This window comes from Astatotilapia calliptera, chromosome 4 (assembly GCF_964374335.1).
Source record: "Astatotilapia calliptera chromosome 4, fAstCal68.1, whole genome shotgun sequence".
Taxonomy (NCBI): Eukaryota; Metazoa; Chordata; class Actinopteri; order Cichliformes; family Cichlidae; genus Astatotilapia; species Astatotilapia calliptera.
In genome coordinates, this window is record NC_137425.1 from 4,393,165 (window position 1) to 4,420,430 (window position 27,266).

General features: G+C 39.9%; 2 protein-coding genes across 5 annotated transcripts; one reads left to right on the top strand and one right to left on the bottom strand.

Moving 5' to 3' along the window:
- Positions 1 to 9,769: 9,769 nt before the first annotated feature.
- Positions 9,770 to 18,140, top strand: eif3d (eukaryotic translation initiation factor 3, subunit D). Of its 4 annotated transcripts, none has more exons than XM_080300094.1 (16): positions 9,770 to 9,924; positions 11,807 to 11,932; positions 12,020 to 12,065; positions 13,149 to 13,285; positions 13,377 to 13,462; positions 13,552 to 13,624; positions 14,129 to 14,250; positions 14,339 to 14,471; positions 14,565 to 14,712; positions 15,046 to 15,176; positions 15,286 to 15,371; positions 15,496 to 15,625; positions 16,360 to 16,502; positions 16,686 to 16,878; positions 16,962 to 17,055; positions 17,230 to 18,140. In XM_080300094.1, exons 2-16 carry the CDS (start codon positions 11,810 to 11,812, stop codon positions 17,307 to 17,309), a joined length of 1,725 nt encoding a protein of 574 aa, XP_080156220.1. In that variant the 5' UTR covers positions 9,770 to 9,924; positions 11,807 to 11,809; the 3' UTR covers positions 17,310 to 18,140. The 4 variants fall into 4 exon arrangements, with proteins under 4 accessions (XP_080156220.1, XP_026019859.1, XP_080156221.1 ...); XM_026164074.2 differs by having other exon boundaries at positions 18,023 to 18,140; XM_080300095.1 differs by having other exon boundaries at positions 14,135 to 14,250.
- LOC113020270 (amine sulfotransferase-like) lies at positions 18,139 to 21,327 on the bottom strand. Its single transcript, XM_026164080.2, has 6 exons — positions 21,128 to 21,327; positions 20,826 to 21,025; positions 20,103 to 20,229; positions 19,172 to 19,266; positions 18,902 to 19,073; positions 18,139 to 18,823 (listed from the first exon to the last, which is right to left on the bottom strand). The coding sequence occupies exons 1-6, from the start codon at positions 21,267 to 21,269 to the stop codon at positions 18,714 to 18,716; spliced, it is 846 nt and encodes a 281-aa protein (XP_026019865.2). The 5' UTR covers positions 21,270 to 21,327; the 3' UTR covers positions 18,139 to 18,713.
- Positions 21,328 to 27,266: the final 5,939 nt, after the last annotated feature.

Genomic DNA, 27,266 nt, shown 5'->3' on the forward strand with positions numbered 1-27,266 from the left:
AGGTCTCGGATAAGATGTAGGTCTAGGTAGGTTTGTAAAGCTTTTGTATTGAACTCCTTATTTAAATGTTGCGTTCAAGAGAAAAGAATTTAAAGTGTGATGCACCATTCCAGAGATTTTAAAGTGTTGTATCCTGAAGATGGACACTGATGAAAAAGAGGATGACCACATGACTTCTGTTTCAAATGATTACATGCATTTTTCCCAAGGATAAAGCAGCTGTGTGGAATGCTCGGCCTTGATCCTTTTTGAGAACCATCCCACAACTCAGCTGGTTTGACAACTGAATATAAAGCACTGTTAACATTTGGGGAAGCTTCAGTTTGGAAGAAAATCAGAGTGGGCAGCATCTGCAAAATGCAACACGTTGTGCAGTAATGTATTGAAATCTTGTAGCATCCACCAAGTCCCTCTGCTTAAGAAGGCAAATGTACAGCCTGAGCTAAAGGTACAACAGAACTTCACCACATCGAGGGGCCAATGGATGGGGCCATGTACTGCAAAATCATGGATGAGCTTCTCCTTCCAAAAGCCAGAATGATGAAGATGTGTCTCCCAGCATGACACTGAACCAAACAATACCACCAAGCCAACAAAGGAGTGGCCAAAGTCTCTAGACCTTAATCACAAATCTGTGAAGAGAGATGAAGCTTCGAATTGCCAAGCGGCAGCCAAGAAACCTCAAAGACTTAGGGAGTTTCTGTAAAGAGGAGAGCGACAACACGGCTCCTGATATGTGTGCAAACCCGGTGATCAGCTGTGCTTCCCCACAAGGGTTTCTCCACCAAGTACCTGGGGATCAAATACTTATTCCGATCAGTGACATGCAAATCAATTCATAACTTTTCTGTAAAGGGTTTTCTTCATGTTTTTTTCTAATACTTATTTCTCTGACTGTATGAATGAAAAAGTAATACAAACTAAGGAAAATCCACAGGTTTGTTTAGTTTATGTGTGTTGATGCTCTTATGCATTTTATGGTAGATATAAATCTAATAGTTCAGCTGCTGTAGCTAAGATTAGCGTAAAAATTGTAAACAGCAAACTTGGCTCTGTCTCAGCATCCTCAGCACCATGTGTTTCTCTCTGAGCTTTTCACTAAGTCTTCAACAGGCCCAGTCTCCCTGTAGCTCATTTGCAGTTCTCTGGTTTTTGAGGTTGTTTTCATGGTCATCTGGCATCCTTTGTTGGGCATTCTCCATATCTTTGTGATAATTTTGTGTCACTATGTAGTTGTTTGTTCTGCTGCATCTCTTTGTAGCCCTTTGATTATGCTCAGACTTCCCAGCTCGGGCCCTGGACTTGTGCCCAGCATCTTCAGTAATCTCTCCATGCAGCTGGTGCTCTGCTTTTGAACACAAATGAAATGTGCCCCAAAGACAATATTAATGACTGTTACAAAGCAGTGTAAGAAGTGTATTAACGTTGAGGGATGGTTGGTTTAATGCAGTACTGGACTTTGAACCAAGCTATTTTCTCCCAGAAGAAATCGCAGCTATAAGATGAGCCTAGTTTTAATAGCCAGATAACAAAGGGTCCTTTTATATGATCTAACTTGTTTGGAGCAGCCATCTATCCCAAATTCTAAAATTACCCTTTGAAATGTTTCACAAAATGCACTTCAGTTTTTTCCCTTGCAAATTATGAGAAAGGAAATAAAGTATCGTGGATAGCAGTGCTTGATTGTCTTCCTCTCCGCTGTACACTTTCATATGAAACTGTAGAATAGTGTTTGATGCAATGCTCTGGGTTTGTTACAGAAATGACAAATCAGCTTTAGATCATAACACTTGGAGTGTGAGTAAGTCTAATTCGATGAAAACAAATGTCTGTTTTCACTCAATTCAATTTAGTTTTATTTATAAATCGGTGCTTTACATTGTAAAGTAAAAACCCTACAATAATTCTTATTTATAACAAGTGAATGGCCACATCATCATCAGCTGATATCTGTTTAACAAACATCAGTGCTGACTATGTGCAGGAGTTCATTCCTGCTGCACATCATTGTTCACTGTGTTACAATGCATAACATGTGTGTGAACAAAAATCATTTTCTAACAGAAACAAAGAGTAAAACAGTACAAATGTGTTACCTCAGGGTCGTGTTCAAACAGAATGAATAATTTTTAAAAACAAATGATCGGTCAGGTTGTGCATTTCCAAATTTTACATGTTGTTTTACTGTGAGAAAGAGATGTTATTGAAATTATCCCAGCCCGGCTTGGCAAACAGTGTTTATAGTTTGATCACTATGATCTCTACTAAAGACAAAGACGATGTGATTGGTTCTTTTTTTTTTTTAGGCCAATCTGATTTTCCAATGATTTTCTGGTAGTTCTGAGCTCAGTGAATATCCTCACTTTTAGTCTTACAAACATCAAAGACCTCAGGACTGTGAAGACTTGTTTTAGTTAATGCGAGTTAACGTCATTTTACAAAAGCCTGTTGGAGGTTAAAATGGGCGGATCAAAGACTTGTTGTGTGATGCAGTTCAGGAAAAACAGAGAACAGCTGCACACTAAAACAGCCAAACGAGGAACTTCCCAATATTTCCTGTGTTTGCTACTTTGACTTCACTGTCTGGAAATATCTTTCAAAACCATGGCTGAAAAATGTAATTTATTAATCAGATCAATTTTTTGCACAGAGTATCTAGAACTTTTTAGGAAGCAAAAAAGCAAAAAAAAAAAACCTGACAAATTTGGACTTTGGCTGGGTTTTTTCAGAATAAAGGCCTTTTATTACTTTTTTTGAGTGTCTGGCTTTAGTTTGACTTTGAATAAAGGAGTCACAGGTCTCCTGCAGGCTAACATGTAATTGTCTTTTGCTGCCTATAATATTAAAAAATTATTTATAATTGTAAATGATTTTTGTGGAATTTTTAAGAAATGTCCAATAAATTAAAAAAATACAAATTTAGATAATAAAAAATAACTGCACAAAACTAGTGAAAGATATTTATGTTTCATTAGAAAGCTGCAGTTCAAAAAGAGTCATGCAAGTTGAATCATTCTTACTGAAAGCCAAATGATTACAAGGTTAAACATAAATACCAGTAAACAACAGTTTTAAAGGAGAATGAGTGTTAGCAGCCTGTTGCATAACAGAAGCAAACTTCAGCTTCCCTTTGTCTTCATTGTCTTTCCTTTTGTCCTCACCGTAATCACTTTGAGAGTGAACTGTGAAGTAATTTGTCCTTCAAATGCTCAGTGTCTTTTCAGCACATGTAGCACCAGCCCACTTTGAACCGCAGCCATGACGAAGACCCAATCACCAAAGCATTTAAGCTTCATATTGCCAGGATGGTGAAGCACCGGGTAGCATGGATGTTGCTCTCTGGGCTGATTCTGTCCTAAATCTAGTTCTTTGGTTTCAGCTATATTCCTTTTTTCAGACAAACATGCCCATTTTTGCATCAACTATCAATTTTATTGATTATTTACTACAAGCAGTAATCAGTTTTAAATGAGGCACATTTATTTTTAATTACTGCAAAAAAGTCTGCAGGTTCCATCATTTATTAACAGAAAATGTGCACGCTACACTAGAATGTGCTTTTTTGTGTTGCTGGATATCAAGTTTTGCTTTACACTAGGATACATGTCTTTGAATATTACTTTCATCATTATTTGTCCAAAATTATCATTAAAACTGAGAAACGTGTTTTAAAGACAATATGACATCACATATTTACTTGTTTTACAGATTTTAATTCATATATTTTACAAAAAATGCAGAGAAAGTCCATTTAAACATGAGTTGAGTTTACATGTTAGTATTTAGTGGTTAACACATGCCCACAGTGTTACACTTACATACTGTGCGGCTGATAGTATATCAGGGCTTAGGCGTGATGTCATAGTTTATGTTCACATTAAATGCGTAAAAGCTTGATAATTTATAGGGGATTATTGTAACTGATCTAAACACTATTATAGCGTATACAGTGACTCCCAGCAGACCTCCCTGCCTGCTTAAAGAGCATCTGTTTTTCAGCGTTATCTTGGAAAGAATCGAGGGAATAATGATTTCATTAAGTATGAATCATTTCAGTATGATTCAGAGGTGTGAAAGGATGGGTGACATTTCTGCTGACATTTCTTTAATTTGATCCATAACAGGGGAAGGTTGGAAAACTGCAAAGTACTCCTTTAAGCCATCACACTCACACGTTTACACACATTAAAGTGTTTTATGTTTTAGGAAGATGAGGTTATCTTCAATTGGGAAGCAGCACCAGGTCCTGATTCTGAGAAAAAAGCTTCATATTTATAGAAACTGTTTTAAAAAGATCTTTCTATTTCCCCCTAATCCATTGTGTGAGGTGTGCTGCATGTGATTTCTGTGTCTTAAATATCAGATAAATGGTAAAAATGGTACGTTTTTAGACATCAAAGTCTTACATAAAGATGTTGAATAACCATAAATTCTGTGTAATGTTGAAAAAATATTACATTTGAGGATAGCTCAGACTTCAATGACATGCTTTTTCAAATGTGTAGTGCCTCGTGTACGTCTACAACCAAACAGCTTTTGTCTGTAACACAGTGGAAAATATAATGATAATAAATAATGGTTACACTTTTGTGTTGATATGAAATGTAACTGATTATAGACTCACTCTGGGATGAAAAATAGCGTTCAGCTAAGGCTAGCTGTCACGCTCAAAGTGAATATGCGAAACACAAAGAATCAGATTCTTCTGCTCACTGAAGCAACAGAATAACAAAATATTAGAATTTAACTCAGCACAGCTGAAGCACACTTTTCTGAGATGCTCTGTCCTGCACAGGGAGCCACATTATTATTGGAAATGCTCAGTGGAGAGTTCATGATCAGTGACTCCAAGCAGCAGAGGTGAGTCACCACACCTGCCAATCAAAGTAGGCCATGCCCCTAACTCCAGCATCCAGGTGGATGAGTTATAAAGAATCAGGATTTATGAAGAAGACAAAAACATAAATATGGTATAAAATGCCTTTTAATTCTGTAAAGTTTGGCATTTGTTTTAAATCCTGTCCTGTGTGACAGCTTTTCCAATCAGATTTGTGATCTGAATGCACGCTGGTGCCAAATACATTTTGCTTTCCCAAGAACAGCTATATAAAAATCTGCTCGTTTAGGTGTTTCTTTCTTTTATTTATTCATTTTTATTTATATTATTTCAGTTATTACATTATCTGTGGGATGATATGATGATGTCTAAGGCAGGACATTAGAAGATGTTTTTGTACTCTGTTTTCCAGTTGCTTGGTCCAAACCTGTAAAACGGGCTCGGCAAGACTTGTAGACATTTTCAAAAAGAAAGTTAAAGATTTACTTTTTTGCTTTTAAATTTTCAGGATGTTTAGTTTTATAATTATCTTGTACCTCCTGCAGCTGTGAAGCAGCTTGGTGTGAGGTGGATGTCAGTATCAAGTGGAGCTGCTGCGCTGGCTCCTCTCACTGGGTCCAGCTTGATTTATTAATCAAGTGCTGGAGGTTGCAGCAGATCGTCATTACTATTGTGATGAACATTGTGCTGTTACCTGTTGTTTGCAATCATCTGCCTGTAATAATCCCGTCTCTCCTCGCCTCTCCTGGTTTCCTGCTCCCAGCTGTCTTGGAAATCTTTCCTCCTTCGGAAACACACTCGGCTGCTGCCTGTGGAGCAAACTTGCCCACTTCATCACTTGTTCTCTGTAACCTGTCAAAGAAAGGAATCACCTGCTCCCCAGCCTACCCACGCTCTGCCTGTTCCCCTTACTAACTTCTGATTTGCCTCCAGCCGCCCACGGACCCCCCTCCAGTCTCCTACAACACAAATAAGACTGACACAGTTTATCACTCAGCTCTGCAAACAATATTCCTCATCTGCAGCTCCGTTAGCTCCCTGTCTCACTCGGGAAGACCTCCTGTGTTTTGACACTTATGTTGCAGAACGTTGACACCTCCAGCCTGCTAGTTTTTCACTATTTATTCTTTACCAATAAATGTCTCAAACTTGCTACCTTGAAACAGCTAAATGGCAGTTTTCTTGAGAAAATGTTACTAGAATACATTCTTTTCTATCCATCCATCAATCATCTTGATGCATGCTCATCAATCATCCAGGTAAGTAGAAAAGTTGATTCTGTTCATCTGGACGTAGCGTTTTGTGGGAGAAACATTTAGTCACTCATCCAAATGACTTCTTCAGTCTCAGCTGACTGCAGGTTTCCCCAATCTTATAAACAGCACATTTGCATAATGACTGAAACCAGCCCACTGAAGGAACAATTGTGAATGGTATTCATGGCCAGTGATCAATGGTCCTTGACAGTGGGTTTTGATCAGTGGTTGTTGATCATTGGTCATGAGAATTTGCATAATTAAGATTAAGGAACTGACCACCCAGCCCATTGTTCCTTCAACATACATCAATCATCATCTTCGGGTCACGATGGCAGCAGGCTTAGCAAGGTTTCCCAGATATCCTTCTTTCCAGCAACGCTTTCCAGTTCCCCTTGAAGGATCCTGAGGCCTTCCACAGGCCATTCAACACATATCATCTCTCCTGGGTTCTCCTTCCAGTTGGTCGTGGCTGGAAAACCTCTTGGGAACATCCTCATCAAACGCCTGAGCCAATGAAGCGCGCTCCCTTTGACGGGAAGGACCAGCAACTCTTCTCTGAGCTCCCGCCAGATGTTTGACCTCCTCACCACAATCTTGTGCTTTCAGTCACTACCCAAAGCTCGTGAGCACAGGTGAGGGTTGCAACGTAGATCTAAAATTGAAAGCTTCGCCTTCCTCACGCTCCAGTTTCCCCATTCTTTTGTGAACAAAATCCAAAGAGTTTTGAACTCTCTTCCATGGTGTAACTTTTCCCTGACCTGTGTTTAATTTCTAATTGAAAAAACCGAGAAACAAGGATTTTTCATTAAACTGGAGCCAGTAAACTGTATATGTCTGGCACTTGATTTTCCCACGGTGGCCCTCAGTAAAACTGAGTCTGACACCTTTGGTTTAGAACAAAGTCGTGTGAAAGATGTTGCTGCTGCTGTAAAATTGCAAAGAAACATCAAGTCTGACAAAAATACACCTCTGCGTCAGACAGCGGCTGTCTTGTTCCTTTCCACCTAGCTAGCAAAACACCCTCTGTGTGAGGGTGTAAAAGATATTCTTTTTGGTTTACAGAAATAATTCATACATCCATCAAGATACATAATAAAATCACTTAGCACACACTGTGCTGACCATCTGTTGTCAGCGCCGCTCCAGAAATCCCGGAAGGACGACTGTGGGCAAGTTTGATATGACTCACCGCCCAGCTGCCGGGAGATAATCAACACACAAAACAAGGAAAATGGCAGAGTTCACTGTAGTGCTGTATCTGTTGTCTACACAGTGAGAATCTGTGGTTTTGTTCGAGCTCGACTACATGTCGGAGACGAGAATGCAGATGTGGAGAAAGGCTTGCAGATATGCGAAGATGGCAGCATTATTCATCACCCGACTGATCCCTGAGCAGCAGGAAGGGCTGACGCTGCTGCAGGAGAATTCATTTTCTCTCTGCCAAATTGACAACAGTCGCGCACACAGACTCCTTTTTCTGTTTTAATCAGATTTCCTGACCTTTGCGCCGCATGAGTAACATCTTAATTGGATTGGGGATTCGTTTAGAAGCCCCTCTCGAGGCCTCTGAGGTGATGTGCGTCTGATTTACATTTCTAAAGCACTTTTGACAGAACGTGTATGAGATTAAGCTCTAATTACTTGCATAAAGCAGCATTAAAAAGACAAGATGAAACACGGTGGACTGACAATAAATGGAACCTGTATGAATCTTGTATCTGCTGAGAAAACAAGGAGAGAGAAAAGAAAAAGAAACCTGTTTTCCTCTAAGGTGAACTTTGCTCCAGTTGCTCCAGTTGAGTCCATACAGTCCAACACTGTGAGCTACACCCTCACAGGCCATCTCAGAAATGGCAAAAAGAAGAGAAGACAAAACACAAAAAGGAAAGAAAACAACAACTTACACGTGGCAAGGTTCAGTAACCAGCACTTTATATGGAACGCAACAGCAGGACCTTGGATGAGGGACACTTTCTGCATTTTCTAACCCAATAACATGTCCAGGTGTTACTCATACAGATTAACAAATCCTCCAGGCCAGCCTTCAACACACAACACACACACACCTCTAGTTCTCAGCTGGCAAACAGTGTTGTTTTGCTGCAGGTTCACGTGCAGCTCCCCACAAATGTGACTGCACAGCGTGGTGATGCATACAGCTCCGGAGTAATCTGTAAACATGACATATTGATCTGCAGAATGATTTTGAATCCTCTGAATGATTTTTCTAATGTGGCTGTCTCCTGTTCTGTTGCTACAAAGCTCTGACGAGCGTCTCATCTCCTTTCTGACTTTCGGGAGTTTCAGTGGTAGTAACTGTTGGCTGACGTTAATCAGCTCCAGTTGTGCTTGTTTTTAGTTGTCGCTGGTTCAGTTGCACAAAGAACTTCAACAAATAGGCTGAGAAACACCATCACTCACAGCTGCTTCCAAAGGCTCCATTTATATTCAAACACAGGAGTTTAAATCAAGCCATAAAATTTTATTTAATCTGCAAACTGTCAGATAAGTGCAGTGCAATAAATGTGCATGCAGTGAAAAATAGCATAAAATGCAAATAAAAGAACCTCAAAACTGAGTTTGTTGTCCCAGTAACCAAACGCCATGACACCCTCAGGATGGATGGATGGATGAATGGATGGGTTTACCAGGATTCTGCTACTGACTGAACAAAAATTAAGATACCAAAAAATCACCATATAAAATTGACCATATGGAAATACTTTCCTGTTTTAAATGGCTTAACAAAATTAATTAAATAATACTCATTCCATGCTTTTTAGAAAGTATAGGTATTTTAGGCTGTGAATATTGGATATAATTTGTAGTTTCAAATGTATTTCTACACATCAATGTAAGAAAACATAATATTTACCCCATTTACCTTGTTTTTTGATATTTTAACAACTGTTTAAATGTTTGATTTTGGAAATTGCGCCCGGAAGTGTAAATATATATTTTGGACGTTTGTGGAGACCGTGGGTGATCACAATGTAAAGTATTCACTGCCCTCCTGTGGTCAAAGTGGGAAATTGCAGCACTTTTTGACAGGAAAAGTTTTTAAATACTCGTTAAAAGCAAAACGTCTGAGTGATTATTGTTGCAATTATTGAAAAACACCACCACTGTTGACAAACCGCAGTATTTAAGGCTTTTTTGGAAACATTTTTTGATTGTGTCGTTGATCGCTAGCAGGAACACATGTAGTTGGTACCCTCTAGCGGTGACGTCCTGAACTGCAGCACACAACAGCTGTCAAGTTAGACGTGATAGCATAGCTTTACATCCGATGCGTTCTTTCAAAATAAAAGGACACGTAACTAACGCAAAGGGATTTAAAAAATCTCTTGAAAATTAGCCAATGAAACCCAAATAAAATTGGCTAAAAATGTAGTAATATGCAAAATTATATAACATCCAAAGATCTACAGTATATATGTATGAATGATTGTTGTATTTCTCTTTAACAATATTGAAAATTAAACTTCATAAGCATAGAATTTGAGAGTAACATTTCAAAAGGCCATTCAACCATTTATTTGCTCTTTGGCCTAATTAATTATTAAAATTACATACATTAACCTGTATTTTTTTTCATGTAATGTAAAAATAGCAGTTATCTTACTTTTTAGGGAACGCTCATTTCAGACGACGGTAAAAAACAAACAAACAACTGACGTACTACGTCGGCTGCTGCTGTAACACTGCAGGAAACACAGCGCTATACGGCCCTTCGCACTTCCTTTCATACCGGCGCTGTGTTGGGGCAGAGCAGCGTCAGAGAAACTGCTGGATTAAAAGACTCCATATACTGAAACAGAATTCACGGTAAGAGCAGAGAAAGCACACACAGACGTGTGAAAAGCGCCTGTTTTTAGCAGCATTTTCAGTCAAACATCAGAGTTTTGTGTTTACGCGCGTGACGCGCTCCACCCGGTTAGCTTAGCATTGCTAGCATGACCACCTGGCGGTGCCTAGGGTTAGCGTTAGCCACAATGAGCTAACGGTGCAGAAAAAGCGTTTCAATGCTGCTCTATTTCTTTTAAATAATTACACTGGCTGATCTCAAGTTAGCAACTGTGCGTTTAGTCTTAGTATGTCTAGTTTTTAAGCAGCGATTATTACCAGTTGGCTACCGAAAGCCCGTAAAGAGCCCATTTATTCGTTTTTAATATCACAAATCTTAAACATCAAATCAAACGATAAAATAATGTCCTTGGACGTGCTTATGGTTGAAATCTTAGAATCGTGAATGTACCAGCAGTGAGCACCGATCATTACTTTATGTTACCAACTTTAATGCAGCATTACAGGATGATGAAATGATCCACGTCAGGTCTACTGCGCACTCAATCTGCTTTGGAGATTGTCTTGATTGGTCTTTGTTCATCGGTCTTAAAAGACACCGCGTTAGTAGGAGATGTTTTATTTTAGCCACAGAGCGGTTCTTTGTTGGTGGGAGCATGCCAGATGTTATCTTGAAGGGCTCAACACAATACCGGTTCCTTGTTTTTTTTTTTAACTGTACCACCTAAACCTTACAAAGAAATATTTGACCCAGCTGTGGCCTACATTTGCAGCTTCCTTTGGCCTACATTTAGGCTTGACTCAGGATAAGTATGATGAATGCAACCTCAGGTCCATCTGAAATGGCCCAGATGTCCCACTTGTGGGTCAATCAACATTTAAAGCATTTAAATACTGTATTTGTGGCCTGTGGTTCATGTCTGTGGGGCATGCAGCATTTGCTGTGCTGTAACTGAGCCTTGAGTGTCAAAAGTAGACCAGATTTCTACAGGTCAAACTGCCCCACACTAAAATCATTTGGGGTGCATCCACACACATTCATTTTTGTTCAAAAGCCCTTCTGTTTTGCTTTATTGTAATTAAACAGCATTGTGGTATAGAAACCCCACGGCACCCTGCTGATTTAATTATAGAGTAACAGAGACACCCTCCACCCACGCTAATAGCTCAAAAGGTGTTTGTTACATGCTTAGGCAACAGCTTGTACCATAGGATCCCAAGTGGTGTACTGCAGGATCCTATGTTGATCATACAGCTGTAATGACTGATTCACGAGCTATGCAAGTACTTTTTAGGCACTCATGTACCAGAATTCTCTTTCTGTTTTTGTCAAAGGGATCCAAAATCTCTTTGTTGATAGATGGTGGGAAATACTACAGCATGACACATTAAAAGCATTTAATGATAAAAAAACAAAAATTGAGAAGGGGCAAACCACAACTAAACATCAGTTAGATCCACCACCTAAAGAAAAGAGAAATGTGGGAAGAAACTATCCCAAAGACTTGCTTATATTGGCTAATTATGCAGGAGATAAATGAAATAAAAACTCAAACAAGGCAATTGTTGTAAAGAAAATAATTATTGCAATTCGGTTTTAACAATCAGTGGAAGCCAAAATTGTAACTAAAACGAAAATTTGTTTAACTGAAGAATCCTGTCACTGTTTTAATATGTTGTATTATAGCCATAAATCATGGAGTTGACTTTCAGGGGTCAGTGATGACTAGCCCACTGCGCAAGCTGATCAATGCCTGTTTCTTTTAGTGCATTGCTGAAGAAATCAGTGCTGCTCATTGCCTGAGACCCTGTATGTGTACCATCAGTCAGCTAGACCCAGAAGGTTTTTAATGTTTGGTCTCATAGGGTTTGTCGTCTTTTTCCGTTTCCCCTCTGTCTTCAGGCCATGGCGAAGTTCCACGCCCCTGTGATCCAGGACAACCCATCCGGCTGGGGTCCTTGTGCGGTCCCTGAGAAATTTAAAGACATGCCCTACCAGCCGTTCAGCAAAGGAGATCGTCTGGGAAAGGTTTGTTATCAGTTTTGCTCTGAAAAGAGGAAAAAGGTTTTCCAGGGTTTGTTTTTTTACTGACTTTGTGTGTTTTGTGTTTGGTAGGTTGCAGACTGGACCGGAGCTACTTACCAAGACAAGAGATACACAAGTAAGTCACAGCTGTACATAGGGCTGTGCGATATGACCAAAATCTCATATCCCGATATAAGACATTTATCGTCCTGACAACGATATAAATCACAAAAATGTAACATTTTCTGTAAATTCGATGAATCTCGGGCAGTTCGACTTGGCGTGAAGTGTTTTCAGCTGGGCGTCCTTTACCTGGAGTCGAGTGTTTTAAACGATGCATGAAACTATACATTTTTACACATAGGTTGTAACGGCCGATGTTTTCTTTGTATTTATTACACGGCGTGCTGCGGGGAAAAGCCTGTTCTAACGTTTGAGTCTAAGGTTTATTTTTTTAGCACCTGGCGGCTCTTTTTGCTTCTCATCCATAAACTCTCTGCATACTATTTCACATGATTCTGTTTATTTTGAAAAGTCTCAACAGGATCTTGAGCTTTATTGTGAAAGGTTTACATGGAAAACAAACAAGCGGACAGCGGAGCCACGCAATGGTTTTACCGTTGTTGTTGCTAATGACAACTCATAAAAACAGGCGCTTGTCCGTCCGTAGTGTGGTTATATTAAATATAAGAGAAAGAGAGAACTTTAAGAAATTAATATAGCCACTACAGTGACCATCAAAACCATGAACAAATATTGCCGTAAACAGTTTATTTCACAACACCACGAAACAAACGATAGCGTGATAGGAAATGATAGACGTTTTTTTTATCATCATCCGATATATATCGCTATATCGAACAGCCCTAGCTGTACAAAATCTGCCTCTTTGGTACGTTTTATTTGGCAGATTTTCTTTGATTTTCTTATATCTAAAATAAAGTTTTTAGATGAAAATAGACTTGAATGTAGCTGGTTTTCAAGCGAATCTGTTACACCTAAATTATGTGGAAAAGATAATTTCTTGTGTTTCATTAGAATATCAGCAGGATTAGACCACGACATCTGTTTTATTTGTATGATATCACAGTTTCTTCTCTTTTATATTCTGATTTACGTTTCTGTTTGCACAAGCATTTCAAACATCATCAAAAAACCTTCAATTTATTTTGTGGTTTCTTGCTGATTTCTTAATTGTTTATGTTTATTTTGTCCTCAGATAAATATTCCTCTCAGTTTGGAGGCGGCAGTCAGTACGCCTACTTTCACGAGGAGGATGAGACGAGCTTCCAGCTGGTGGACACTGCCAAGACCCAGAAGACGGCTTACCAGAGGAACCGCATGAGGTTTGCTCAGGTACGACAGATCGTCGCAGAGTGGGTGATATTTAAATGTTTTTAATCTAACCTTTTAGGACTTTGGTAACAGTATGTTTTTGTTTTCACAGAGGAACCTGCGCAGGGACAAAGACCGCAGGAACATGACGCAGTTCAACATGCAAACGCTCCCGAAGAGCGCTAAGCAGAAAGAGAGGTGAGAGGAGAGCACATCTGAACGCTTTTGGTCACAGGCGGTGAAATCGTCACATCTTGAAGTTTGATCCCATGTTTTTGTCTTGTCAGAGAGCGAATGCGGCTGCAGAAGAAGTTCCAAAAGCAGTTTGGTGTCCGTCAGAAATGGGACCAAAAATCCCAGGTGTTTATTTACTGTTGAAATATAAATTCAATTTTTTGTGATGTAATAATGGGAAGGTTCATGTGTTTTTGCTTCAGGTTGTTTTGGATTTTTTCATTTTTATGATGTAAACAATTAATCGAGAAAATAACTGGAAGGTAAACTGATACTGGAAGTCCAGAAAGAATATTGTCCACAGCGTAAATTTGAGTTTCACACTCTGGCTGTTTCACAAATAAGCTTAAGAAGTAAATAAATCCCAGTGAGCCTGACCTCGTATCATTTAATATTGGCTAGTTTTGTAGTGCATCTCAGTCAAAGTAATGTCAGCATATGCTGCTTTAAATCTCAGCCCTTGCCAACAGTAAGAATTACATTTTTTTCTGGTATGATTGCTTTTGTGGCTCACATCATGTTTAAACCCATTTTTAAAGATAATGTGATCTCAAGGTTTTAAGACTCAAAGGTGTGTTTGTACTGTGGTGTTATTGACTTTGTTCTTGACATCCTTGTCTGTTCACGAAGGCGCAGCTGAAGCCCAGAGACTCCTCTGTGGAGGTTAGGAGTGACTGGGAGGTGAAGGAGGAGATGGACTTCCCCAGACTGATGAAGATGAGATACATGGAGGTGTCTGACCCCCTTGACATGTAGGTGAAGCTGAGCCGCTGTTTGTAATAGATTATTATAGGGGGGAAATGCAGGTGATGATGAGGTTTCACTTCTCATTTCCTGCAGTGAGTGCTGTGGTGCTTTGGAGTACTACGATAAGGCCTTTGATCGAATCACCACCCGCAACGAGAAGCAGCTGAAGAGCATCAAAAGGATCTTCCACACTGTTACTACCACCGACGACCCCGTCATCCGCAAGGTAAAAAAATATGTTGCCTGAAAATGCATTGCTGTCTGAACCCTGTGTTTGGCAGCTTTCTTACATGATTATTTCTTTCTTTCCTCCCTCCAGCTGGCTAAGACTCAGGGTAACGTGTTTGCCACTGATGCCATCTTGGCCACCTTGATGTGCTGCACGCGCTCAGTCAACTCCTGGGACATCATCGTGCAGAGAGTGGGCAACAAGCTGTTCTTCGACAAGAGAGATAACTCAGACTTTGGTGAGCGACCTGTAGTCACCAGCAGCTGGTTTCACTCTGATGTTTTACACTTAGTTTGCTCGGAAAAACAAGTTTGACTGTAAATAAAGCCTGAGAGAACAGCTCATGACCCAGGTGTTTTTCTGCAGAGAAGAAAATTTGAAGGATTGCAATGAGAATTTTTAAACCACTCTTTTATTTACCCCGCATTTTGTTTACTTGAATGTAACATATATTTACAACCCTGAAAGACGTTCTCATTGTGGGGAAAAAATGCCCCAAAACATTCACCAGTGAACATGACTGAGTTCTATCAGACATACTGACGCTCTGATCTCCAACTGTTCCCCTCAGATCTGCTAACTGTGAGTGAGACTGCCAACGAGCCTCCCCAGGATGAGGGCAACTCCTTCAACTCTCCTCGCAACCTGGCCATGGAGGCCACGTACATTAACCACAACTTCAGCCAGCAGTGTTTACGCATGGTACGAAGTCACATGACTGGAAGCACCAACGCCTTTCTGTGCTAAGCTAAGCTAGCCTTAAACAAAATTGGCTCATGAAAGTGAGTGGTCTTTGTTTTCTTTCTTGTAGGGTGGAGACCGTTACAAGTTTCCTAACTCAAACCCATTTGTGGAGGAGGATATGGACAAGAGTGAGGTGGCATCTGTGGCTTACCGGTATGTTCAGTAGCTTCAAACCAATTTGTAATTTCTCATCTTTCCAGCAGAACAAGAGGCTGTTGTAACTGCTGTAGTAAATATTCCTGGGTTTAATTCCTGATATTTTGTATTTGTGTTAAAGGTACCGTCACTGGAAGCTCGGAGAAGACATCGATCTGATCGTCCGCTGTGAGCACGATGGCGTGATGACTGGAGCCAGTGGAGAAGTGTCCTTCATTAACGTCAAGACTCTGAATGAGTGGGACTCCAGGGTAAGACAGGAAACGGGTTTAATGAAGTAGAGCTTAGTCAGTCAGGCTCATCTGTCTGTTAGTCGAGGAAATGGCCCGAAATAATTAAAGCCCTTGCTAGGTGCAGCGTCTTCATCTGCTCAGCTTAAAATGTATTCGATATATCTCCCTGACCGTTTTTACAAAAACTTAGAAAAATAAGGAAAGAAGGTGCTCTGGAGAAAACAAATAGGCCTAAATGGCAATTCCAAAAAACCCAGAAATGTGTTTTTTCTCAGTCTTTTTCACGTGCTTCTAAAAACTGCTGCATTCTGTACTTCACATGTTTGATCACTAGATGTCAGCAAAAGGAAGTAGGACTCCTTCTGTGCTTCTGAACCTATGGTCAGCTATGTTTGTGGGTTGAGTCTATTGTTGGAGACCAAGCTCTCATACAGACATAGGTCCTTCCAGATGTTTCACCTCACACAGAACAGAGTCTATGCTGTGTTAAAAATAACCATGGTTGTACCTCTCAGCTGCATCTGTCTGATGTGAATTTTCAGTGAGTAAAAATCAGAAGTGGTGACACATCTCCAGATTCAGACTCTGTGAAATATTGCTGTAATGAAGGCAGTTTTGTTATTCCAGATGCTTTTAAGGCATCCGCTACTAGAGCCACTCCTCTGTTCACAGGCAGTTAACCTCCTCCTTCAGCTAAGTATATGCTGTTCTGTTTATAAGCTTTGGTGCGTCTGATTTGTCTTGTCCTGTAGTATTGTAATGGTGTGGACTGGCGTCAGAAGCTGGACTCTCAGAGAGGAGCCGTCTTGGCCACCGAGCTGAAGAATAACAGCTACAAACTGGCGCGCTGGACCTGCTGCGCCATGCTGGCTGGATCAGAGTACCTGAAACTGGGGTGAGGAGCGAGATTCCGATTCTGTGTGTTAAAGGAGAGGAGGCTAATTTAAATATTAAGATGCAGAAAAAGGTTTTTCACCAATCATTGATTGAGGAGCAATCCAGTTCCTTCTTGCAGTGCTCGTAGGCCAAGGCAGTAAGCTGGACTGACTGTCTCTGCATCACTCTGTGGTTTCTCCAGGTACGTTTCTCGGTACCACGTGAAAGACTCTGCTCGCCACGTCATCCTGGGCACCCAGCAGTTCAAACCCAATGAATTCGCCAGCCAGATCAACCTGAGCATGGAGAACGCCTGGGGAATCCTGCGCTGCGTCATCGACATCTGCCTCAAGCTGGACGAGGGCAAGTACCTGATCCTGAAGGACCCGAACAAGGTGAGCCAGCGCAGAGAGCAGAACTGAAAGGCAGCTGGGAGGTGTGTGAGCTCACAAGCTGATATTCTGTTTCTCATCTACAGCAAGTGATCCGTGTGTACAGCCTGCCTGATGGGACCTTCAGCTCTGATGAAGATGAGGAAGAGGAGGAGGATGAAGAAGACGAGGAGGAAGAAGGTATGGTTTAGCTCCTATTTTAAATAGAGGTTGAACTAAAGCTTGTGTGGGAAGCACAGGATGTTCCAGTTTAACATGTTGGTGCTGGTGTGAGAATGGTTTCTGTCACTGGTGTGTGTTAGCGGTGAATACAAGTGCAGGATTTCTTCAGGTACAAATGTTTCTTACACACAGGACAGCAGGGATGTGCCCGACCAGCTGACGGTGCTGCTGCCCTCATTGGTCAGGGCCACAAATGCCAGTCGATTAACTAATTCATATTTTTAAATGGATTGTAATGCATGCTACATTTGCACATTCAGTGTTTGGTGCTCAAATTTGAGTGTTTTGTCACTTTTAGCCCATTTTGGTGTAACTTTGTGGAGTAACATTATCACATCTGTACTGGACCAGACTGCATGCTTAGTTGTCAGAGAACAGATATAAACTCTGTAAAAATCCAAGAAACTGTTGGAATTTGATAAAATCACATTTTCTCTTAGTGTTTTGGTCTTTTTATAAAACTTAATTCTTAAGTCTGTTTCTGGGGTTGAGAAGGTCTTTTTCTCTCCAGTGGCTCCCTTATGCTGCATTAACAAGAAACATGGTGATTATGAAATGACCAGTGGCTATTTTTTTTGACATATTCTTTTATTTATGATTGCTGTCATTGTTTTTGAACACTTTCTTTGGAACATCCAATCACATGAACCTCTGGGGTCACAAGAAGTTACTCAGAGTTAAAAAGGAAAAAAAAGAAAAAGTAGCCTGTAACCTCAAAGAAACATTTTGGGGTTTTTTTTTTAACAGCTCATCTTTCAAATGCTATAAATGAAATAATTCAATTCCACGGTGAAGAAATGCATTTGTCTGCACTTTTTTTTTTTTAAATTATAAATTCCAAAGTTTGTGTGTCTTTGGTTTTTGAGTGTTCATTGTTCATAAATCAGATTCTTCTTGCACTTATGTTGAACCCTTTTCATTTCAGATGATGATAATTGAAGTGTGGAGTCAGCTTCAGTGACCAAAACAGCCTTGATCCTTCACTGAGAAACAAGTGAATTCCTTTTGACATTCAATAAAGGCAATAGCAGATTATACAACTACCTTTAATGTCTTGTGTTTTATTTCTTGTACTGAAGTTCAAAACATGTCATAAAGCATTTTATAGCTGAGCACAACGGACACAACACTGAGCTTGATAAACAAGGAGTGGATGTGACTGAAAACTGCTTGCTCATGGGCAGAGTAGTCAGAAGATGCTCGAATATAATCTGAAGCAAGTGACTGAACATAAACTCGGGAAATTGTTTGCAAAGGACAAGTCTGATGGTTGTTTGATTTTTTTCATAAAAGAAGAAAATGAATTTACTTAATATTTGAATAACAGTTACTATTACTTTTTTTTACAACACTGATGGGATATTTTTGTCACCCTAATGAACGGACAGGTGGACACCCAAGTTTGTAAATGTGATAACTCGAGAATGAAGCCACACAGGATTTTCAAATTGATAACAGGTGTATCTACTAAAAGTGTTGGGTGAGTATAAATCTCAGTGGCCTCAGGACAGAGATGAAGTTTACTGAAAATCTTGTGAGTGTCTACTAGGAGGCCTGAGGTGTACAACATGCCACTGCCAGTATTTTTACTGGGAGACCCTGAAGAGCTGCTCTGCTTATTCCCAGATGAACTTTAAAGGCAAATCACCAAGTTTCTCCCGAAGGACTTGATCCACTCTTTCACTCTGTGCAACAGTCAGTGTGTTCTTCCAGTCTCCAATCTGACCTGTAATGAAGACAAAAACACACCTGATACCCTGATATCACATTTGTCTGCACAGCAGCTGCAGGTCTGTTATGTTACCTTTACGCAGGAATTTCCCACTGAACTGCTCTGGTGGAAGGTGCTCATAGTTTGCTTTCGAGTCATTCTTCATGTTCTCAAACTTAGCTTTTTCCACAACTTGACTGATAGCAGCTTCAGTCAGGTCTTTCCCTAAGAAGTTGCAGATCTTCTTCACTGATCCTTTGAGGTCCTGAAATAAAAGCAAGAACGCAACAGAAAAAGAACCTTAAACTCTGCCAGTTTTGAGTGTTTCCTTAGGAACAACAGAAGTGTAAAGAAACATCTTACCAAAATCATTTCCTCGTAGGTCAGGAAGAGGATGTTGTACTGGTCTCTGTTTGAATACCACTCCCTGACATGGTCAAACCAGGATGATGCTAAAACTGTATAGTGGTATAATGCATCCAGTTATTTGGCATTGTCATTTTATTGAGTTCAGATACAACCCACATGTCACAGTCAGTTGTTACCTACAGCATGACTGCAGGCATGATCAATCCACCCTTTTGGTTCTGATGGACAAAACTCAATAATAATTTAACACTTTCTATTATTAATCATGCTAATAATGCTGTATACACTGTAAAATCTAATTAGTTCCCAGAACTCAAAAAAATTAAGGAAACTCGTTGCCTCAAAAATAATGAGTAAAGCTTAGCTAAAAATGACTAAATTAGGACAGTTCTTTAAGTTACTTGAAGACGTTTCACCTCTCATCCGAGAAGCTTCTTCATCTGATCTCAGGAATTCGCATGATAAGGTGGGGCCAGGTTTCACAATGAACTCACCCGATACTCTGGCTGATTGGGACCCACACCCAGTTTCACACCTTGGGTCAGGCGATTAGAGGATCATCAGGGGGTCCTTTTGTCCCTCTGTGGGGGGTTACTCCCACTAGGTTTATATCTGGGACTCTCCACCATTTGACCTTAGAACTGAAGAAGCTTCTCAGATGAGAGGTGAAACGTCTTCAAGTAACTTAAAGAAGTCCAGACGCTTTTCTTTGCAAGCTCCTTTGACTATAAAGCCATATTTTTTTTTCTATATGGATGTGCTATTATCCCTTAGTCTGTGCACTTGGGTAAGTATGTCAAACAGTTCAGTTTGAAATAATCAATTTCAGTTCTTCCTGATCACATTGATATCTGTTATCATTTATCAGACCTGGACTCTTCTTGGTCATCATCATTAGGCAGATAGTGGAGATGAAGACACGTACCGTTTCCCATCAGGTACCACTCGAAAAACTGAGCAAAGCTCTGAGGGGTCTCAAGGTCTGCAAAGCTGTTGCTGAAGTGATAGTAAGACACCATGTTGTCCTTTGGATTCCTCATCAAATACACAATCTGACATAAAAACAAAACGAAAAAACAGAATCCATGCCACTTTCAAAATCACTCATTCTTTAACAATATCTTGAGTTTGAGCAGTTTAGTAATTTCTACTAGTTTTAAGAGTTGTTTTATATATAAAGTTATATATGAAGTTTTATATATACAGTTGTTTTATAAGCAAACTTGTTTTCATTGGCTGTATATCAAAGCTAGATGTTGTCACCATAAGGTGACCCATTGATATGGAAACCACATTTTGAAGCTTCATTTGAGCATTCTACTTGCTGCTATGTTTGTTTTTTCTACTCAGGAGTGTCTATGTTTCAAAAAGCTGTGTGCTATTTGTGCTATTAGTGCTATGTAACTGACTAAGAAAAAACATCTGAATTTCATATGAACAAATACTGCCTCTAATCCTTTAATGCCATTCCTTAACAGTAAAACTTCAATAAAATTTTGCTTTTCTTTAACAAATGTATCTATCATTTCATACAATTACTCATAAATACTGAGCAAATTATATTTTTAACCACTTAAAGAACTTTGTCATACTACATCTCTAAACCTGCTCTTTCTTCAGGCTGCTTGAGCGTCTATACAGCTCTGACCTTTCCCTTCTTGTCCATCAGTCCTGGAGGCATGAGAACCTGGGGGAGATGTGATGTGAAGAGCCGTGGAGAGGGGCGACGAGTGTATTCACCCCCTGTGTACTCCAGCCATGGCATCTTCTGTGAGTTGATGAAATATTCATTCACATGCCCATCCAACTCATAGATTGAAGTGATGATCTGCTGAGCCCATATGGTGCCTTTTGAGGAAAAATGTATTGGATATCATATCTGACCAGTGGATCACTCTGGACAGAATAAAACTGCAAAATAATGGGATGCTACAGAGATTTCTCACTGACCTGATTTTGGATAAGACACGAGGAACACATCGCTGTCTCTTATTTCAAAACTCTGAAGAGAGTCTATGTACTCTGCAGTTGTGTAACTGGAGAGAAAGTTATAGTTCTTATACCGGCAGAGACGGTTACCGAGCTGCTCCATCTTAGTTCCGAATCACACAGGCGGATAAGGAGAGACACAGTTTATGTAGTTCTTCACCCCATGTGGCAATAGAGATCGAAAATGTGACGTCATTCAGGGGTAAAACCGCAAACAATACTAGGAACTCGTGGCAAGAGTTACTAGCGCACGCAGGCTTTCAATTGGACTCAGTTACACAGCGATAAAAATAAACACAAAAAGTGGCAAGAAGCTGTTGTATTATTAATGTGAAGATTATGAGTAAAACATATGTTATTTTATGACCACAGTCAATGTAGTTGAATTATGTTAACAGCTGTAGGACATATATTATCCTTTAGTTGAGATGGTGTGCTGTGTATCCAGAAAACACATTATATGCTGCAATAAATGCACTGCCCAAGTGTCTCCTCTCCCCACTGCCTTTCAGTGGCCACGCAGCAGCAAACAAGTCATCAGAGGAGGCCGATGTGATGATTAAGTTTAACATTGTCTACAATATAGCCAAAGAGTGCCAAAGCACTTTCAGCACAAGCACCTTTTCAGTAACTTATCTTTTTTGTAGAAATGTGCTCCGAATAAAGAACTTTGTGTTGACAAGATTGTTATTTAATTGTTTACAATTCAATATTCTCTGTATAGACAGCAATTTCTCCCCAAAAAAAGTGCACATGTAAAACTACGGTGTTAAGCGTTGCGGTTGAAAATTTGGATGCATTTTTGTGCTGGTGCGACTAAGAAAAAAAAGTTAGGCGCACCAGTGCAACCATGGCAAAAAGTTCTGGACACAAACATGTCGCAGGACCACCTGTGCTTGTGTCTTTTCAAAGCAAACAGAGACTGTTGATGACTAAACAACTTGTAATCTTTGGCACTCATACTCATGCCCTTTTGAACCTTTAAATCACTGCTATTCTGTTATCATTAACAGACATTACTTCACTTTGATTTTCAAAGTGAAAGATTTCCTAAAACACTAACTTTCTGTTGAATAATCAGATTCTCCACCCTCAACAACATGAGCTCATTCATTTGTTTTATTTTGTTTTGTTTTTAGAAAAAGAGTTCTTTATTATGTTTTAACTGGATTGACTTGCTGCAATCCTTTTGGACGGGAACTCAAACACTCATCGGTTCCCACAGTTAGGCTTCTCCTCTGCCCATTATAATCTGGAAAAACTCACCTTATATTTGTTCTCCCGAAAATTTTTACAGCGCAGTTAATTCAATCTTGCAGGCCTGCTTAGAACAAAAATGAGAAAAAGAGAGCTGATTATTAGCTCATCAAAACACAAAACATCGTCATACATGCTGCTTGACCATTCAGTATTTTAGGTCAGTTGCACTGACTTTTGCCTGCTGTTAATTCTTCAAGTACACTGTGTCGCTCTGTCTGTCTTAATCAGGAGACTGACTGTCCTTTAAGCTTCTTCTCAGGATAAGGACAGAATGAGAGGTGAAGCTGTCAAATTTTTAAGCCAAAGCCTGGCCTGTTTTCATCCCAATTCTGTTAATCTATCATTTTGCAGCTGTACTCATGTTTTCAAGTTGAGAAGAGTCCACCTGCATTAACACACTAAAACATTTATTTAATATCATTTTCATTACTATTTCTTAACACATTCATTCTCTAATTCCTCTATCTAGATTTTTAACAGGTCTCTCTCACTCGTTACACACAACACACATCAGTCAATTTCCTTTTATGGGCATGCAAACATGTTCACTTCCTGTTTCACTTCCTGCCAGACACACACACGGCAGTTTTCATACGCACACACACTCTTCATTTCACTGGATTTTCATCTGTTTCTACAGCCTAACCGAACTCTTATTTTATATTTACAGTCTATATACCCTCTGTAACTCTGCTAAGTGTTGATATAAAAAGAATGCACCCTCAGCACGCACACACACACACACACACACACACACACACACACGTATAGTCAGCTCTTTGCATTTGCAAGCATTCACATCAAAATCCAGCGTAGTTAGCAGAGCTGTTTTGGCACAAATCCCCAGCACAATTAACAGTTTTTTCCACACAGATCACCATTCTTTAACTCAGCTCTGTAGCACAATTCACACAATACTTTCATCAGCACTGTGGACTCTAACCGCCAGTTTATTTATCTGATGCTATCTCTAATCAATTATCCAAATGTCCTAATCTAATCTCTTTTCTTGACTGACGTCACACTCACACACATAACACACCAACTTCAAACACACGTCACATCAACTTTAAACTTCACCCCAGCATTAACAACCATAAGCTTTCATCAAATTTCCCTAGACTTTACTTTTATTTATCACAAATTACCCAAAATTGCCATGGACTTAACAGATTTTATAATTTACTTTAATTTCACCACTCCTGAACCAATTAACGGTTAGGACCATCCATTCGGCGAACAGATAATTTAGAATTCATCCAATGTGCACAAATTTGCGTTTTCTTTGAACAGGCTTGTGCTTACCTTTAAATCGTTTTAGACCGGTCTCCTGTTCTCCTATCAGATCCCACCTTAAGCCAATCTGTCCTCTCAGCCGCAAAAGAATCTGGGTCGAGACACTAATTATTAAATTCAGTTCTTTTAATTCTTTTGGCGGCAAAGAAAGACTGGACCCAGGGTGGTCAAAGTTAAAAAAAAAGATCTTTATTTCACATTCCCGTGAACGTAGACCTGAACACACACACACACACACACACACACACACACACACACATATATTTCCACTGCACGTCACACCCACACTAAGTTTCGATCAAAACACTCTGCTTAGTTTCACTTTCTGTCTGTACCTCCTATACTCTGCAAAAGCATGCAGTTTCCTGTCAGCCTGCGACCTAGTTTACACTCAAAGTTGGCCCTCTAATACATAAAACAATATAAGCAGCAAATAAACACTAAGAATATATATTTAAATCCCAACACTATATTTATATACTTATGTTCTGTTCTAAATGAATACAGCATTCTGGGTAAATTCCAATCTGGCTTTCGTGGAGATCAATCTACTGAAACTGCACTTCTTAGAGTCTCCGGTGACATGTTGATGAGATATGATGCAGCATGTAATGTTTTGCTGATGTTGGACATGACCTCTGCCTTTGATATTGATATTGATTATTAACAAGATATCATCTTGTTAATAATTTTACCTCCTCACTACGTATGACTCTGGATAGTGTAGTTCCTGTGAAAATTAAGGCCTCAAATCAGAAGTACTTGAGTTAGTTAAACCTTTTCTTAAAAAGCCATCTCTAGTCCCAGCTGTCTTAGCTAATTATAGGCCAATCTCCAACCTTCCTTTCATGTCAAAAATCCTTGAAAGAGTAGTTGTCAAACAGCAGATCATCTGCAGAGAAACGGCTTATTTGAAGAGTTCCAGTCAGGTTTCAGAGCTCATCACAACACAGAAACAGCTTTAGTGAAGGTTACAAATGATTTTCTTATGGCCTCTGACAGTGGACTCATCTCTGTGCTTGTCCTGCTAGACCTTAGTGCAGCGTTCGATACTGTTGGCCATAATTGTGATGGCCTAGACAAGTGTGAGCGTAAGGCACCCCATGTCTTAAAAGAGCAAGGACAATTCAAATGAAGACAGGGTATGGAATAGCCATGACCAAATGTACTCATGTTTCACTCGATAATGTTTGAGTAGTGACACTTTTGATGACTCCTCATGTTTGCAGAGTTTACACTGCCATCTCATCACCTGTGACCTAAAAAAAAATTGTGAGAAAATATGTCTCACAGTATGAAGATGACAGAATGGTGTATAACCATATTTACGCAGTTTTTGTATGATTAACTGATTGAATAACCAATACTCACTACCAATTCAGGTGGAGGATACAACTTACAAATAAGTCAACATGGAACAAAGTACAATACTTAACGACATTGAAATAATCTGAATCACATCACCACGCTGTATAAATAAAAGATAGTATGGTGACACTAGATGACAGACCATGAACTCATCAATATATTTACCGAACTGAAAAATTCTCAAAATTTAGATTTGGCATTTGTATGACCCACCACAAAACCAGTATAAATATTTAGGTGGTATCACCATCCACTACTCAGCTTGTATAAAACAATATCATATCATTCCAAAATTTAACACATCAAGTCCTCTGAGTAAAATTACCTGCTTTACTTTGTAGTTGATGCAGATTTTTTTTTCTCCTGGTGGTGAAGATGGTGCTGAAAAAATACAAATCAAAACTTTATCATTACAAAACATGTCACTGAGTAATCTGCCATAACATCAATCTCTTATAAGAAAGTTTAGCTTGGATTGAAATAAACATTTATTTATGTAAATTGGGAGTAACTATACTGGAAATGATGGTACTTTTGGCTTGACCCAAAGGACCAAAGCTTTTTTTTTTTCTCCATTATTTTCTGGGATCTGAAAGGAAGTAGGGCCCCGAGTCTAAATTTACTTAAGGCCCTATAGTACTTTGGACCGGCCCTGGATGAGGTAATCTGCTGACCCGGGCGGTCCTCTCAGCGTTCTCTCAAAAACTGGCACTGTTCGGGACAAAGCTGAAAGCAGCATCTTATATGCTCTGAAAGACCCCACATAGAACAAGAAAGCTAAGCAGCATGGTTGCTGCTATGAACTGTTCCGCGGGCAGGTCTTCTTAGTTACCAAAGCCATTGATGACGTCTGTTCATCTCCTCCTGAACAACCTGACAGAGTGAGTCAGGCCGCGTGACTACCGCAGCTCCCGCACCGCGACTCAACAGGGCCATTTTCTAGAAATGTCTGAGCACACCTGCTTTCACGTGGTTCCTAAAATGCCCCCGATTAAACGGTCAGGTCGCTGGTACCAGGACATTCCGGTCAAATTACCCAGATAGCGACTCAGAACGTAAAAGGATAAAAGGGCGCGGTTTCCCGCCGCCTTGACTGGAAGACTGGTTGAAAACTTAAATTAACGTGCACAAACACGCTGCGAAAAGTGAGCCACCATGACAAACGCTTTCTTCAGAACATGTTATAAAAGAATGGTGTGGATAAAGACAGCTAATGTAAGAATTGGTCACTTACCTGAAAACGTTACCAAGTCTGCAGTGGATGTGTGTCTGTCTCGTTCAACGTGCAGAAAATCTCCCATGAGGCCATGCTCCTTGCGCGCTACATGCCAAAGGTCATTAGTCTTACTCAAAGTTTTAAGTTAGTATAGGGCTTTGGAGTTGACGTCACGCCGCAATGCATTATGGGAGCGCAGCGCCATTTTCGGGGTCTACGAATCAACACAAACACACTGTGTTGGAACGACGACTACAAGAAAGATGCTTAAAAGCAGCTCAAAAGAGAATGAACTGTATAGAGACTGTACAGAGAGATTGACAGACCACGTGACTTTCGCGCATTGCATGCCGGTAACTCGTGGCAAAACAATCCAAGTACCTGCATCAAATGCAAGCATTTGCAGCACCGCAAAACGTTCATTCTTCGGTTCCAATAAATTCTTGCTTTTTCTTTGCCCCCCAAAAAGGTATGTACAAAACGAAGGAGAACAATGCCGGTCCGTACAAAGACAGACTTAATGAAAAGTCAAAGAAAAGATACGAGGAAAAATAAAAAATTAAACCAGTGAAAGTGTTAGACCCTTACGAGCACACAGAGTGGACAAAATACGTTAGCGTGCTGCCCACTTTCACCACGCTCATATTTATAATTATACGGTTCTTGGAGTGAGTGCATACACTCGTGAAGTTTAGTAACTTCAGGTCACTGCAACAAGCCCAGGTACTGTTTACCGACGGATGGGTACAGGACCTTGAAATGCACCGTGTAGAAAGTAAAGACCATCGTACGTATCATAAGTTTACCAGTCTCACAAATCGTCTTCATAAATACACATTCGTTAACAGTTTATTAATAGGACCTTTGAGCTCAATGGTAATTAATTAGTAGAAATAATTTCTGGTAGCATCACAGAAATGTAGCAGTGACAATAATATTGTATGCTGTATTTGTACTGGG